Raw genomic sequence first — 16,126 nt, forward strand, 5'->3', positions numbered from 1 at the left:
TTTCACATTGTCTCATATAGAAGCATCAATTCGGGGTTGGGTACGAGTACATGCAATGTCACGTAAAGAATACCCGACACGGGTAGTGATAATCCTTATAAGTTGCGGGACGAGTATTAGGGCATCAAATTTTGCTGAAATCGAATGCGACTAAACGACTTATCCGGTACGGGTACCCGCTGATAATATCCCATTTCATCACCCCTAACGACACATGTGTATCCAAACAAATAAAAGGGTACAAAGATTTAAATATGGACTATTAAGTCAAAAAGTGCGAAAGGTTACGTGAAATATGTAATTTATAATATGTATTTACAATCATATTTTATGGGATGCGTTATAATGTTAACTTTTTTTAAATTGTTAACTCATCAATGTAGTGTATTAACAATGTCAACACGATCACATTAAAATGACAACACATATTTGTGTTAGACATTTTAATAAACTGTGTTGACATTTAAATATTAATGTCAACACAATGTATTAAAATATCAACTTAAATTTATGTTGACATTTTAGTATCATCGTATTGACATTTTTAATACACTACGTTGATGAGTTAGCAAATTAGCAATTTAAGAAAAGTTAGCAACGGATCACTTTATTAAACAAAAATGAACTGAAATAATAATTATGGCTAAAAATCAAAGACACTGGTTTTTTATATATAAGTTCATTATAGATGAAACATTTTTTTAAAATCTTATTAGCAGTTTATTAAATACTCCCCCGTCCGCCATTAGGAATTTCATTTCTTAGCGCCACGAGTTTTAAGAAATGTTAAAAAAAGTTGGTTAGAAAAAATTAGTGGAATATGAGTCTCACTTATATATACTTTTGAATGAAATGGGAGTGGAAAGTGGGACCCTATTATCATTTTATGTTAAAAGAGAACTGGAATTACTATTCGCGAACGGACTAAAATGAAAAAACATGACTCCTATTTGCGGATGGAGAAAGTAATTAGTACTACATCAATAACATTTTTTTATTACTTTTTTTAAATCACTCAATGTTTACTTTAAATTTTGAATTTTTGACTTTCCCAATTTAATGTTTTGAGTTGAAAGGAATTTTTAATATTACAAGCATTAGAGATCAGTTATGCAAAAAAATTTGAAACCCCACCCCAAGAACCCCCACATCCCAGCCGATAGTATTGTGAGGGGTATTAAATCATGGTATGCAGTGGTCCGCTAAGTAGGAGGATATCTTGCCAGACGCTCACTTCCCAAAGCCTCAGACTTGTGCTTGTGAAATGTTTTAATTACCTAGTAGTGAGAATTGATCCTTGCCCACTTATGCTGATGATGGAAGTCAATCGATCCTCTCAGGGCCTCATACTTGCCCATTTTTTTTGTTGTGTAAAGATGACGATGATGGAATCGATTAGAGGGAAAGAAATTTTGAATTAATTAGAAGAGTGTTGGCTTTGAAGGTTGGTGCTAGGTTGGAATATCAACCTAATTTTAAATACTAATTAAGTTACAGTAATAACTAATAACTAATTTTAATTTTATATGTTGAAAATATCAATATAAAGATATAAATTTATCAATTTTCATGTGTTGATAAACTTATGTCTTTGTGTTGATATTTAAATTTACATATTCTATTGATATAATTATGTGTTTGTGTTGATAATTTTAATACACAGAATTGAAAGTTACTCCCTCCATCCCAATTAAGATGACACGTTTTCCTTTTTAGTTTGTCCCAACTAAGATGACACATTTCCTTTTTTGGTAACTTTCTCTCTCCAATTAATACACTCAACCACTTTTTCTCACTCCTATTAAAATATCCATCTTTTTTTATCTCTCTACTTTAATACTTACATCTACCTTCTCTCTCTCCAATTAAACACTTTAACCAATAACTCCTAAAACCCCGTGCCGGCTAAGTAATGTGTCATCTTAGCGGGGACGGAGGGAGTATTAGTTATTTCTGTAAATTAGTTAGCACACTAAGTGTGTGATCAAATACTAACTAAGTTACAGTAATAACTAATAACTAATATCAATTTTGTACGTTGACATTAATATTATTGACCTTTGCTGTTTAAAGTCGAATCCGTATAGGATTTTGATGAGTGAAGATGGATGAGACAAAATACTAGTGAACATACCAAGTTTCATAAACTCTAGTAGAATACATTAAAATTAATTTGGAATGGGTTGAGATTCACCACTGACTTTCCTCACTTGAGTAGCTCTCACTGCTCTGTAAGTCAGTACCCACTCCTATATTTTATTCAGGACACTGAACACATATTGCTATAGTTTAAACAATTAAGTAATTGTAAAGCACCTACTTCCCCCATAATTGAAGCTGCATCCAAACATTGACCCTTATTATTTAAGTTCAAGCAACATGAGCTTGTAATATTAAATATGCTAACATCCAAAACAAAATGAATCTCAAACCACAATGGAATACACTTGCAACATCCTCTTCTTCCTTCTCCTTCTACTCTCATCCAATCTCCTCACTTTATTCATCTCCACAACTTTCTACTCTTCCACTTGCTCCCTCAACCCTCACCTCCAAACCACCCCCTCCGCGGCCACGGCCGACGAGCCGGACCTCCCCTCCGAGTTCGTCGCCTTCACATGTCCACAGAAGCTCCCACTCGGCTTCAACCGCAATTTCGACTCCGACGAGATCCTCCCTTCCGTGGGCAGCTCATGCACCCTGTTCCAACGCGACCTCCGCCGATACATGTCGTACCAAGTGAACGGATCATGCCCGGACGACGAGCTCCTCTCCCAGAAACTCCTCCTCAAGGGATGCGAGCCCCTCCCCCGCCGCCGCTGCCGCCCTGCCGCCCCTCGCCACGCCGCGGAGCCCCTCCCCCTCCCGGACTGCCTCTGGTCCACCCCCTCGGACGCCTCCGTCGTGTGGACCGCCTACACCTGCAAGAACTACACGTGCCTCGTCAACCGCGGCCGCAGCCAGAAGGCCTTCGACGACTGCAAGGACTGCTTCGACCTGGCCGGCCGCGAGAGCCGCCGCTGGACGGGCCACGCATCCTCCAACCTCGACTTCACCATCGACGAGGTCCTTGCCGCGAAGTCGCCTGGGACCGTCCGCATTGGGCTTGACATCGGCGGGGGCGTGGCGACCTTCGCGGTGAGGATGAGGGAGCGGAACGTGACGATCCTGACGAGCTCCATGAATCTGAACGGGCCATTCAACAACTTCATAGCTGCGAGAGGGGTCGTGCCGCTCTACATCAGCATCTCACAGCGGCTTCCGTTTTTCGACAACACATTGGATATAATCCACTCGATGCACGTGCTGAGCAACTGGATCCCGACACAGCTGCTGCATTTTATGGTGTTTGACATATACAGAGTGCTGAGGCCGGGTGGCTTGTTTTGGTTGGATCACTTCTTCTGCGTCGGGGATGAGCTGGAGAATGTGTACGCGCCTCTCATAGAGAGTGCCGGGTTTCAGAAAGTGCGGTGGGAGGTCGGAAGGAAGCTCGACAGAGGGGAGGAGCTCAATGAGATGTATCTGTCTGCGCTCTTGGAGAAGCCATTAAACAATTCTTGGTGATTAGGCAATGGAAAAAGTAACATGTTCATTGAGCAAAAGGATGTGTACAAAATGCATTCCTTTATTGCAATTGCATCTAATAAGATTTTCAAGCTGTTTGGTACACGAGATACAACTTTTGTGCTTCTGTAATCATGTCAGCCTCGAGAATTTGGCCTCCGTCTTCGGATAATATAATGCATTCTGCATCAAGCATCCCGAGTTGATGGGATGCTGCTTCTATTAGCTCTTCCATGCTGTGACGAATCCACATCACGACTCCATGTCTTCGGCCTTCTTTAGTAGTATCCCATGGATGAAATGGAAACACTGTGCACTTTTTCTTTGCATGTCTTAGCTCTGCTACAGTTAAAAACCTACATTAATCCACTGATTTTCCACATTCTCAACAGACATTCTTGAATTATAAATATGACTACCTGTGACCTCATGGGAGTAGGGGCTCTCGGGATATTCGGATAGTTGGGCTGTCTTCGCCTCTTCCATGAGTCTGATCATGTTTTTGTTTCCGCATATTCTCGCTTCATCTATTGGACTGTTTCCCCATCTGAAGACAATGGTGATGTTTCAGTTGCGGAGTAATTTTACCAATAAATAAAAGTGAACAATCAATTATGTATTTATGTTACCTGTCTTTTGCGAAGATGCTGGCTCCTGCTTCCACAAGCAACTTGCCCATTAGATACAATCCTTGAGAGGCAGCTACGTGAAGGGGAGTTCGACTATCGTAGTCTTTCGAGTTGGGATCGATGCCATTGGACAACAACCTTCTCAGGAAATCTGAATCTCCTCTTGCAACCACTGAGCACAAGTAGCTACCAACATTGTCAATTTTCACCATGGCCCCTTCTTTATAAAGTAATGAAGCAACCTTGTCATGTCCATTCTTGATGGCTTCCAGCAATGGTGTGTTACCGAAATTATCTATTTAGAGACACAATTTCATCAGTAATATGACACAGTTGTTACTAAATGTGGACCCATGTACTTGGTTCTGGATCTTACCTTCGGCATTGATGTCTACACATTCTTGTATCAGGAACAGAGTGATATCTTCATATCCTCTTGATGCAGCAAGATGCTGAGGAAAAGATAAACCATCTCATCACTATTTTATGCCATTTCATTTGATGCCTGAACTTGACCTCAGAAAATTGTACATTCAACTATGCTTTTCATAATACAGATATATAGATGCCTAAAGAAATAAAGATGACAGGAAAGAAAAGAAATTTACAAACTTTTATATATATTGGCTTCATTGGATGTATCGCGAATCCAGAATTAGTAAGTGATGCCAGAAACATTTTAAGAGAATAAAAAGAAAAGGCAGGAGACAGTGAATTACCAAGTTATTTATGTTACATTGTAAAGCACAAAATGAATGTCTACTACAGAATATTAACAGGTAACTGTTCAAACCACATACCAGAGCTGTCCTTCCATCATAATCTTTCTTGCTTGGATCTGCTCCAGAACGGATTTCGCTTTTAAGTTGATACAAGTCACCGTAAAATGCTGCACTGTTCACTCTCAAAGCAAGATCAGCTTCTTGTTTACCAATATGGAACGTAATATCCGACTCCAATTGCTTCAGGCGAAGATTAGATTCTTTTCCCTATCGTAAGTTGAATATAGTTAGAAGAAAGGGGAAGATTAGATTATTATCTTCATTAATGCTAAGAGTGTAAGCATAATGGCAGCTAGTAGGCATGTTTCTATAGTTGAATTACCTCCAACAAGTTAGTCAAGACTTTCCGTCCATCGTGGAAAAATATCTCAAGAATATTGGAGAAAGATTGCTTATCAATACGCATGAGTCTGCAGAGTTCACATACACGGACAGTATAAGGTTGAGGAATGTTGCACAAAATCGAAATCTCTCCAAACGAGCTGTTAGGCTCTAGAAGAGACACAGTCTCTTCTAATCCATCAGCCCCTATTCCAACCTCCTCCTGTATAATATGGTACCTAGCGATTAATCTCAAATAAAAAAGGACAATAAAGATGCACGACAAAAAATCAGTTAAAAATGTATCTAAAACATGTTGCATGAGTTGTCAATTCAAGAATATACAGGGCCTATTCAAGTCGTAAGCTACTGTGTTCTAACTCCTGATAAATTGCAAGACAAGATTTCTGGTTTGCCTACGACGACTAAAAGTTTAACCATCTGTCCTGCAAAGGTTTAGATAGATCCACTTCCACAAGTATATGCTTGATACCAGCCATAGGTTCTCTTATAAGATATACATATATCTCTATTTTGCATGACGAGTAAGTAATTACAATGTCAATTTGAAAATGTTAACGCTCATGGAAAAGAGTTTGGGAGGAACTCATGTTTCAAAATATATAACACTTTTTAAGATTTGGGCGTAAGAAAGTCATACCAAGACACCATGACAAACAAAATAGAGTTGATCCACAACATTCCCCTGTTCCATTATGACTTCTCCTGGAAGGAAAAATTCCTCGTGGACCCGAGTTACCTGCAGAGAGAAATACGTGTGGAAAGAATTAGCAGCATGAACCAAAGATTGAATGATATACAATGAACATATTTATCAATTGAAGGCAACCCAGAAAGGATATATAAGGTAAAGAAAATTTACTAAATGAAGTATTTTACAAACTGTATATGTTCAATCCAGACTGCATTACATACATTCTTCACATTAATGTTGATACCCGAACAACTTTGTGTATAAAAGAGTTGATGGACATATAAGTAGCCCACACATAAAAAGAAAAGAATAATATCCAATAGCGCATTCAATTATTGAACGAAATTAGTTGGTGACCAAATGATTAACTTACAATTTGATTGATGAATTCTTGGGAGCAAGATTTGAAAATGGGAATATTTTCCACATATGACTTGTACAAAGTCTGAGATATCTGCAACAAAATAAATTACCGTGTCAATGAAAAGGTTCATTTTTTGCTTTGTGGGTGATCACACGAATGAACAGTATAACTGGATAACAAATGCTTTGCATTGAAGATACATCTAAGATAAACAATGGACTAAAATATCTCAAGTTCTCAATAAAGGAGCACTTTAAACAATAAGAGACAGCAGCGCACATATCAAATATATAGCTTTGTAATGCATAATTAACATGTGTAATGAATTTAAGATAGAGCATCAAAACAGCTACAGTCACTCAGAATCATCCAAGAATTATAATTCAAGGAATTGTTCGGATCCAACTATAATGCAGAAATCTTCGGCATAGGAGAAATTGTGCACATTTGTTGAACCAAGAGGTTTCAAATATCAGAATAGTAAGTTCCACAAAACAGTGGACAGACAAATCAGCTAGATCAAACCATCAAATATTTAGAATTCTGAATTGGAACTCTACATTGCAAAAATTCAGCAAGACAGGCAAAATCCAAAATTGGGCATCAACGAACAAATAATGAAGTAATGATGGTAAGTTTCATGAGTAAACTTGAGTTAAGCCCAGTTCAACCAACTTGTTTTAATCAGATGAACTAAGAACAGACATTTCTCTCTTATCCACACACACACACTGACATAGTTTTGACCATAGACTCTATAATAGCATGCATTGCAATTTTTCAACTCACGAAAGGTGATATCTTCTAACTAAATATGTTTTGTATAGAGTTTCCAGATTCCTACCTTGGCACGAATAGACATTGGGATATCTTGTAGAACAGCGGCATCAGTATAGCTGCTTTCATATTGCAAACGCAAATGCCCTTTTATTTGATTACGTAGGTCCCTACCTAATCTGTTTCTGTTCATATATTTGGTAAGATCAGTCATTTTGTCTCTATATCTTACAGTCTTTGATCCTTTCACAATCAGCGCTGTCATGTTACCAATCAAATATGCACCAAGAATCATGTCAAAGGAGACATAGATCATGATGAATATCATTTCTCTCAGATTGACTGCATGTATATCTCCATAACCTGCACAAGTGAGAGAAAACAATATAAATGGAACATTCATATTGATTATAAGCATAGTGTGTACCATAAAAGACATTATAGATAGCATGGAGAAGGAAAAAGCTAACACATTGTCGAAATACTTATGTGCAAGTAATTTTCTCATTTTTCAGTAAGTTACACCATGACAGAAAAACATATTTTAGGAAAAGCTAGCCTCAACTAACATATCTCCATTATAACTTAATAAAACAAGTTGTAATGCAAAATTGAACTTGTTAATTTTATGAAAGAATCAAATATTGTTATAGAGTTTTTTCTATGCTTAATGTGAAAAGTTAAAAAACACTTACCTACAGTTGCCATGGTGACAATGGCAAAATACAATGAAGTAATGTAACGCTTCCATATGTCTATATCTCTGAATTGTGAATAACTATAGTCACCCAATTGCAAGCTCCCAATCCATGTGTAACCTTCCTGCTCTTCAGGGAGCGTAGTGGCTAGGTAGTAGAAGATGCAAGCTGCTGTATGCGTGCAGTAAAGTTCAACAGCTATTAGTTTCACTATCCTCGTGAAGAGATAATTGATTCTGATGTCCTTTTCCATCCTTTGAAAGAAATCCGTAAGTCTGCGAACCCGTATCAATCTGATCCATAGAAGATACCTCACCCCTTCTTTTCTTCCGCAAACCTATTGGAATGTATATATTACATGTGTGTTTTTCAAATATGTTAAAAGAAAACACATGAGCCAAACCTTGTAGATTATATCCCACGGCATGCAAGCTAGTAGGTCCGGAAAAAAATGAGATTTAATATACCTGCAAACAGAATACCCACCTTTATTTGTGGATGGTGCAATATAAGTTATTGCATACAAACTACAAGGAAAAAGAACATAAGTACCGTAGAGCAATTGGATTACGCTTGTAAATCATTTTGTAGGAATGACTGTCCCTGTAAGCCACAAAGAATTGCAAGATAATGTCGAGTAGGAATGCCACCTGGCCAACAATGTCTAAAATGAAGAGGTTCTCTGGTAGTCCCCTGAAGAACCCGAACTCCAACGGAGTAAAGAATGACGAGTATATTGCCCATATTAGTATAAATTTCTCCCATGCCTTGTACCACCTGCATATTTTTTTTGAGAATCAACATTCCCGAGGCGAAGAAATTTCTGAAAGTTGGAGTAACTCTGCTTAACTGATTTAATCGATTGATGGAGGTCCAACTACAGAGGTTACAAGATAGAGTTTTATGCATTTATGATCTCTATAAATGACAACATAGAAGTGATGTGCCAATATGCCAAAGCTACCTTCTTCTTGAAGTTTATATTTGCTCCTAGCAAATGCAAGAAAAACCCATTTTTGACAACGGCTTTGCCATTGCATTTTATCCCAACAAAACAAATGAAATTTTAAGAAACGTGATATTTCAGATGTATTTTCCTGTTTGAATACAGAATCTGATCCATGCAATGCAGTTGTAGTTCTATGTTCTACATTTTTTTTTATCTGTTTTTTCTTATTTGGGTTGAAGTTTTCAATTTACTATGTTAAGAAGGATAAATATGATACACTGATTAACCTACCATGTTAAATAGGATAAATATAGTGAGGTAATATATACAGTTGCAACCCGCTTCAACACACTATCTGCACTTATATGTTGAAATGTGATACAAACATAAAAAGAAACATGTTTTCCATTCACCACTCCAATTAAATTAATGGATAAAAATAATTTATATATACAATTTTTGCAGATTTTTTTTGATATATAGAGCTTTGAGAATTAAAAAACTTTGGATTATTTGAAAAAAGAATAATCAAAGATCGATCTATTTTTCATAGTTATCAGAGTTCATAGTATTTATTTACATCCCATGTGATGCATCAAATCTACAGGTTATATTGTGTATAAAATAAATGTACAAGGTCCACTGGACAGAGGTTACAAATTGCATTAAACTGACAGGCTTACCACTTGTGTTCAATCAATTTTAATAATAACCGGATAAAATAAGGGCCTTGGTGATATTCTTTAAATTATGAATGAAATAAAACATAATTCGACCAAGTTTACTTGTGCAATTTTGATATACTCCCTCTGTCCCACAAGAAATAAAACGTTTTCATCTTTGGTTGTCACATTAAAAATAAAACGTTTCTTAAAATAACTAATTTTATCTCTATTTTTCCCTTTCTCTTACTGTATTCTCTCTTCTTTAACTCACAAAACAACACTACATAAAATCTTGTGCCGAAAAGCAAACATTTCATATTTATTGGGACGGAGGGAATATTTATTAGCGATGGCTTCTTTGTGTCTGAGGTCATTTACTATATGAGTTTTATTTATAAAAATAATACTAGTACTGAGGATATGACAACTGTTACGTATAAAAATAAAATAGTTCAAACCACCTTTGACTTTCAAGCACCCAAAATAATGAAAAATGTGTTGAAATTTACCGAACTAGGCGCAGACTAACAAATAGGTTCCCACCACGTCTCTACTAGTATCAGTGGCGGGAACAAAAAGACTCCAAAATTATTCCTAAACACCACTACTTTTATCAAATACGATATCCAATCCCCATTATTTTCAAACTTCGACTCAATAAACGAGTAACCGCATCCCACAACAGCTGTACTAATTTCTTGAAAAAATAATAAAATTAAGATAGAAATAAAAAGAAAACGAGATTAAAAATCAATTATTAGAAAAACTTGTGTTTATGTATACAGTAATTTAAATAATGACTGTGCGTTAATTTCCGGTCAATTTAAATAGCAGGATGTGTTTAAAAATGAGAAACAATAAATAAATTACCTGTTGTCAGGGTGGATGAACAGATCTCTGAAGCCATTGATGAGGTTGTGCCTGCTGAATCTCCGGCGAGTCGAGTTCATCTCCAACTCGTTCTCAACCAGAGTTAATCGGCTGCCGCGTGACGACTGTATTCGCTCCCTTAGATCCTCCACCTCGTATTCCTCCCCGCCGTGGCTCGAGCTTCCTTCCTCTCCAATATCACCGTGCCCTATTTTAAATGATTTCCTCTTGAACGACTCCATTTTCCTCTTCTCCAACAGAAATCAAGGGTTTTGATGATAGTTATCGTTAGTTGATGGTGGAAGGTTCGTGAATTTTCGGATTTTCTGGAAACGATTTGATTTTTTTTTTTTTTGAGGGAGAAAGTGTGAATTGTTTCGGCCGGAAAAATTGGGAGGGAAAATCACGGGAGATGGATGTTGGAATTCACGGAAAAGATAAGCAATGTTACCGTTGATCAAAATGTACGGCTGCGATTTGACGATGAAAAATGCAGGGATGGGATTCGGCGGTTTTGGAATTCATAAACCCCTCGCCCCTGCCTGAACCGATTTGAGTACTCTATTATTTATAGTTAAGTTATACAACGAGATCTGAATAATATGGGTTATTAAAAAGTATAATTAAATCAGTTGTAAATTGTGTATCCAGGAATGTTTATTTCATATTTTTGGTTGTAAATGTTTATTTCATATATTAATATACTGTGCACATTTCATTACACGTGGTTGTTGGCACTTATAATTTCAAAAATATATTCTCTCTCTCCTAGTAACATTTCCAATAATAGAGTCATTTTATCATTTTAATATATTCCACAACAATAGACTCATTTTGTTTTTTAGAAAAAGCCAACATACTTTTTTCTTTTTTACTTTATTATTTTTTCACCTCTTTATCTTTTTTCATTTTTTATTATTCTTCATTTACTTAATTCACTAAACATAATCTTTCTTAGATTGCGTGCCGAAATAAAACGCCTTCACTATTATAGATCGAAAGGAATACTACAATTAGTGCAATATACTAGTCAGGGATTGTCATCGAAATAAGAAATGATCTTAATACAAAATACTCCCTCCGTCTCATAAAAGATGTGGTGGAAACACAGTAGGGGCGATTGTGCCAAAATACGACGCCGTTTTGTATCAATTTCTACAAATTAGAAATTTTATTATTCCGACCAAATTCAACACAAACACTAAGTAATCCATAATTATGTGATTTATATTGAAGCAATTAAGTAGCACTCAAATATTCCACCGTCCCGCCGCTCATGAAATGAAACAATTCTTTAATAATTTGCTAAAAGTATTATTTTTCTATCATATAGTAATAATTTATGGAATGTTTATTTTACTGATTAGAATTTTATTTTTTTTATTTCAATACTAATTAGTTCATTTATTTAATTCACTTGCATCAGGTCATTTAAATTCTAGTGTTTAACTATTATATTATGACAAATTAATATAAAATTAATAATTATTATGAAAATTATATTTAAAGCTAATCAGTTGCAGAGTTATCAATTTCTAGTTATAATTTCTTTTAGCTAAAAAAAATTATTAACTCTCAATTATAATCATATTAACTCTTAATTTGTCGATGTATGAAAAACGACGTGATGTTGTTATCATATCATATTTTTTATTTCTTCATATTAGTAATTCCCCGTCTCCAAAGAATATGCACTTTGAATCGGCACGAGTTTTAATGCAAAATTGGTAAAGTAAGAAAAAGATATAGAGAAAAAGTAATTAAAGTACTGTTACTGAAAAAAAGGTCTCACCTCATTAGAGTGAAAAAAATATAAAAAAAAAAATAGAAAATGCATATTCTTGTAGGGCAGACTAAAAAGGAAAGTGTGCATATTCTTGTGTGACGGATGGAGTATAATTTTAACCATCATGAGATCATTGAGAAATTGAAATGTTATATTCGAGTTTCAAAATTATGGAATTGACTAAAATTAATGAAAAGTTATAATTTAAATAAAAACACTCCCTAGATTTAAATAATAAATGGGGCTTACAAATTTGATAATTTTTTAGTCAAATTAAATTAGAATTGGAATTATTAACTCCTGATTGAAACAATAAGCTCTAATTATTATTTTAAATGATAATTGATATTGACATTAGTTTATAGATAATACTATTACATAAAATAATTTTTAAATGAGAAAAAAATTTAATTAGTAAAATTAATAGTATTGAACAAATTACTATAATAGTAAATCATTACAGCAAATTATTAAATAAGATTTTATTTCATCAAGACAGTATGGACGGTGGAGTAGTGCAGCGTTAATCAATTGTTTTTAACTAAATCATTGTTTTAATTTATTCACGAGCATAGTACAGCATGAGTAACCTTAAATAAAACTGAAGCGTTGTAGAAATTAATACAAAACGGCGTCGTATTTTGGCACAGCTGGGGTGTTTCCACCACAGCAGGGGATCCACTTCCGTCACATTTGTGGGACGGCATGGAAGTTTAGGGGGTTTTGTTTTGTGTGTAAAATGTGAGAAGGAGCCTTTTTTTAAAATGAAAATGTGACATCTTTTGTGGGACAAACTAAAAAGAAAAGTGTAATATCTAATATAAGATGAAGAAAGTACATGTTAAATCTTGATTATAGGATTTTTTCAATCTGATGGTAAATAAAATATGTATTTTATACTTATGTTATTACTTATTTGTTAGTTTTTAAATTATTTTATAAAATTTGAATTTGATGTTATTTTTAGATAAATTTAGATTATCTTTTTAAAGTAACTTAAAATTAAGTTTATAATGACCTCCAGTATTTTGATTATGTATTTTATAATAAGATTGAGTTTACATATATCACAAGATTAAAATTTTAATAGCTTCAACGTATTTAGGGCAAAATAGATGCATTTAATATTATAGAGTACTGAGTAGGGATGGGAATACGGATATCGGGTATTGGATTAACCCATACCCGACCCGATATCCGCAGGGTTTTGGATATCCAATATCCAATTTTATGGGATTGGGTATTGAAATTTGAGATAAATCGGGTATTGGATAACCCGAATGGGTATCGGATATTACCCGAATATCCAATTTATTATTTAAACGCATTTTTTAAATTAGGTTTAGGTGTTTAGCAATTAATACTTCTATATTTTGCTTAGTTGTTTAATGACTTTCACGTATTGCACAACCAACTCACGTGGTTTTTATATTTTATTTAATTATTTTGACTTTTGAATTATATTATTGGTTGCTTCTACAGTTATATTAAATGCGTAACTTTTATGATTTTACTTAAATATTGCATAACCAATCCCCAAAAATATAATTGTATACTTTAAAATAAATGAAACATTAAAGAAATTAGTCAATTTAAATATTTCTATATTTATTTTGATATATAAAATTTGAATTTTTTTATTAGTTAATAACACTTGTAAAGAGTCGGGTATTTGGGTACCCGATACATCGGGTATGGATACCCGGGGCGGGTATTGGAGTATCCAAAAATATATCGGGGCGGATTTTGGATAGATATTTCGATGATTTTCGGGTTTGGGTACCCGGTTTTTCGGGTCGGGTATCTACGAATACCCGTATTCCCACCCCTAGTACTGAGCGAAGTATCGTGAGTTTTATAGATTTACTTTCTATCTCATACAATAAATATAATTATAAAAGTACTGGATTTAATTTTTATTTTTCACAAAGAACAGGATGCACGTTAAGAGATATAGCATGTTATACCATTTTCAATTTCTTTTTCTTGGGTTCAGATATAGTGATTTTAGTTAAATGTATATGATGTATGCTTTGATATAATTAGCTATGATTTGCTTTATAATTTAATATTCTTTACTTTTACTAATTGAGATTTCTTTTAAATTTATTTTTTTTCTAATTTATTTTTTCTCTAAGTTTTATTTCGCTTATATTAAGAAATAAATGCGGCATTGTCGGACAAAAAATATACACCTTTGAATATTAATAATATTATGAGCTTTATTTTTCCAAAATTTTCAGTTTATGGAATCTTTCATCCGATTTATCAAACTTTTATATTTGTTTGTGGTGTTAATAATTTCATCCATGACTTGTGAACGGTTATTAGGCATCCGCATCGCTGTGCGATGCGGTCTCGATCTCGTCTCGACGAGACAAGACGGCATCGAGACAGCGATGCGGGATCCGTCTCGTCCCGACGAGACGGGCTGTCTCGATGCATGACGCGTCTCGGCGAGACACGCGCCCGACGCCACGTGGCACGCGCGGGCGGCTGGCGTGACACCTACTCGCCGACCCGCGAGTGGGCGTCGGAATTATGACGTCATAATTCTTTTTTTTAAAAAAAAAATAAAATTTTCGAAAAAAAATATTAATTTTTTTTTAATTTTGTTTTGTTTTTTTTTAAATTCTATAAACACACTTCTCCATTCTCCATTTTACACACAAACACACATCTATTCTCTCATCTCTCTTTCTTTCTTCTCTAATCACTTCTATAAAATCATTCCTTTATTTTTTTCTTCTCCCAAATTTAATCCATTATGGATCCATTTGAGCAAATGCGTCGAATAATGGAAGAATCGCTAGAAGAAGATCGACGTAGGGAGGAGGAAGCCGTCGTGCCTTCTTAAAGGCGACGCCGGACTTACATCCATCGTAACCGGGAGGAAGCCGCCGCAAGGTTGGAACGTGATTACTTCAGTCCGAACTCGGTATGGGGAGATATCTACTTCCGTCGCCGTTTTCGTATGTCACGCGCGCTATTTTTGCATATCGCGAATACATTGGCGGGACAGGAAGAGTACTTCAGAGAAGGGTTCGACGCTGTTGGCCGTCCTAGCCACACGACGCTCCAGAAATGTACTGCGGCGATCCGTCAGCTTGCTACTGGACAAACGGCGGATTCGTTCAACGAATACCTGCACGTCGGAGAATCCACTGGGAGACTTTGTTTGTCGAACTTCTGCAAAGGTGTCCGGGCAGCCTTCACCGATGAATTTCTGAAGAAGCCAACCACCGCAGATTGTCAGTTTCTGCTCCGACTTCACGAACAAGTGCACGGATTCCCCGGGATGCTCGGGAGTGTCGATTGCATGCATTGGCAATGGAAGAATTGCCCTGTGGCGTTGAGGGGGTCATACACAAGCGGCCACAAAGGCACCCACCCCACCGTTATACTCGAGGCCGTCGCCGACTACCGGCTATGGATTTGGCATGCGTATTTCGGGGTCCCCGGCTCGAACAACGACGTCAACGTGCTCAACAGCTCCGACCTCTTCGCTGAAGTTCTGAATGGTAAAGCGTCAGCCATCAACTTCGTCGCTAACAATCGCCAGTATAAAATGGGGTACTATCTTGCTGACGGCATCTATCCGAAGTCGCCAACCTTCGTGAAGACGTTCAACAGGCCTGCGAACGAAAAGCAGTCTCTTTTTGCGCAGAAGCAAGAGGCTGCTCGCAAGAATGTGGAGAGAGCGTTCGGGGTTCTCCAAGCTCGATTCAACATTATCAAAGCCCCGGCTCAACAGTGGTTTATGGAGAATATGGTCGACATCATGTATACATGCATAATCTTGCACAACATGATTGTTGCCGACGAAGGACCTGAGGCGGGAAATTGGTTCGACCCTGAAACCCCAGGAAGCTCAACCGCAAGTAGTCCGCCTCGAACGGGAGTGCATCCGTCTTTGCAAGAGCGGTTGTCTATTCGGGTGTGGACACGTGATTCTACTACCCACGCCCAACTTCATGAGGATCTAATGGAGCACATTTGGGCA

The 16,126-nt window shown here is 36.3% G+C and overlaps 2 protein-coding genes across 3 annotated transcripts; one reads left to right on the plus strand and one right to left on the minus strand.

Moving 5' to 3' along the window:
• Positions 1–2,269: 2,269 nt before the first annotated feature.
• LOC125200742 (putative methyltransferase At1g29790) lies at positions 2,270–3,672 on the plus strand. The gene has a single exon (XM_048098493.2). The coding sequence runs from the start codon at positions 2,437–2,439 to the stop codon at positions 3,565–3,567; it is 1,131 nt and encodes a 376-aa protein (XP_047954450.1). The 5' UTR covers positions 2,270–2,436; the 3' UTR covers positions 3,568–3,672.
• On the minus strand, positions 3,611–10,884 carry LOC125200741 (potassium channel SKOR-like). 2 transcript variants are annotated; one of them, XM_048098491.2, is made up of 13 exons: positions 10,338–10,884; positions 8,406–8,630; positions 8,257–8,320; positions 7,851–8,190; positions 7,223–7,518; positions 6,388–6,468; positions 5,961–6,059; positions 5,301–5,522; positions 4,997–5,185; positions 4,573–4,648; positions 4,197–4,491; positions 3,987–4,114; positions 3,611–3,909 (listed from the first exon to the last, which is right to left on the minus strand). In XM_048098491.2, the coding sequence occupies exons 1-13, from the start codon at positions 10,577–10,579 to the stop codon at positions 3,656–3,658; spliced, it is 2,511 nt and encodes an 836-aa protein (XP_047954448.1). In that variant the 5' UTR covers positions 10,580–10,884; the 3' UTR covers positions 3,611–3,655. The 2 variants fall into 2 exon arrangements, with proteins under 2 accessions (XP_047954448.1, XP_047954449.1); XM_048098492.2 differs by having other exon boundaries at positions 3,611–3,906; positions 10,338–10,883.
• Between the last annotated feature and the right edge of the window lie 5,242 nt (positions 10,885–16,126).

This window comes from Salvia hispanica, chromosome 2 (assembly GCF_029641045.1).
Source record: "Salvia hispanica isolate PSC_SH4W2 chromosome 2, Shi_PSC_v1, whole genome shotgun sequence".
Lineage (NCBI taxonomy): Eukaryota > Viridiplantae > Streptophyta > Magnoliopsida > Lamiales > Lamiaceae > Salvia > Salvia hispanica.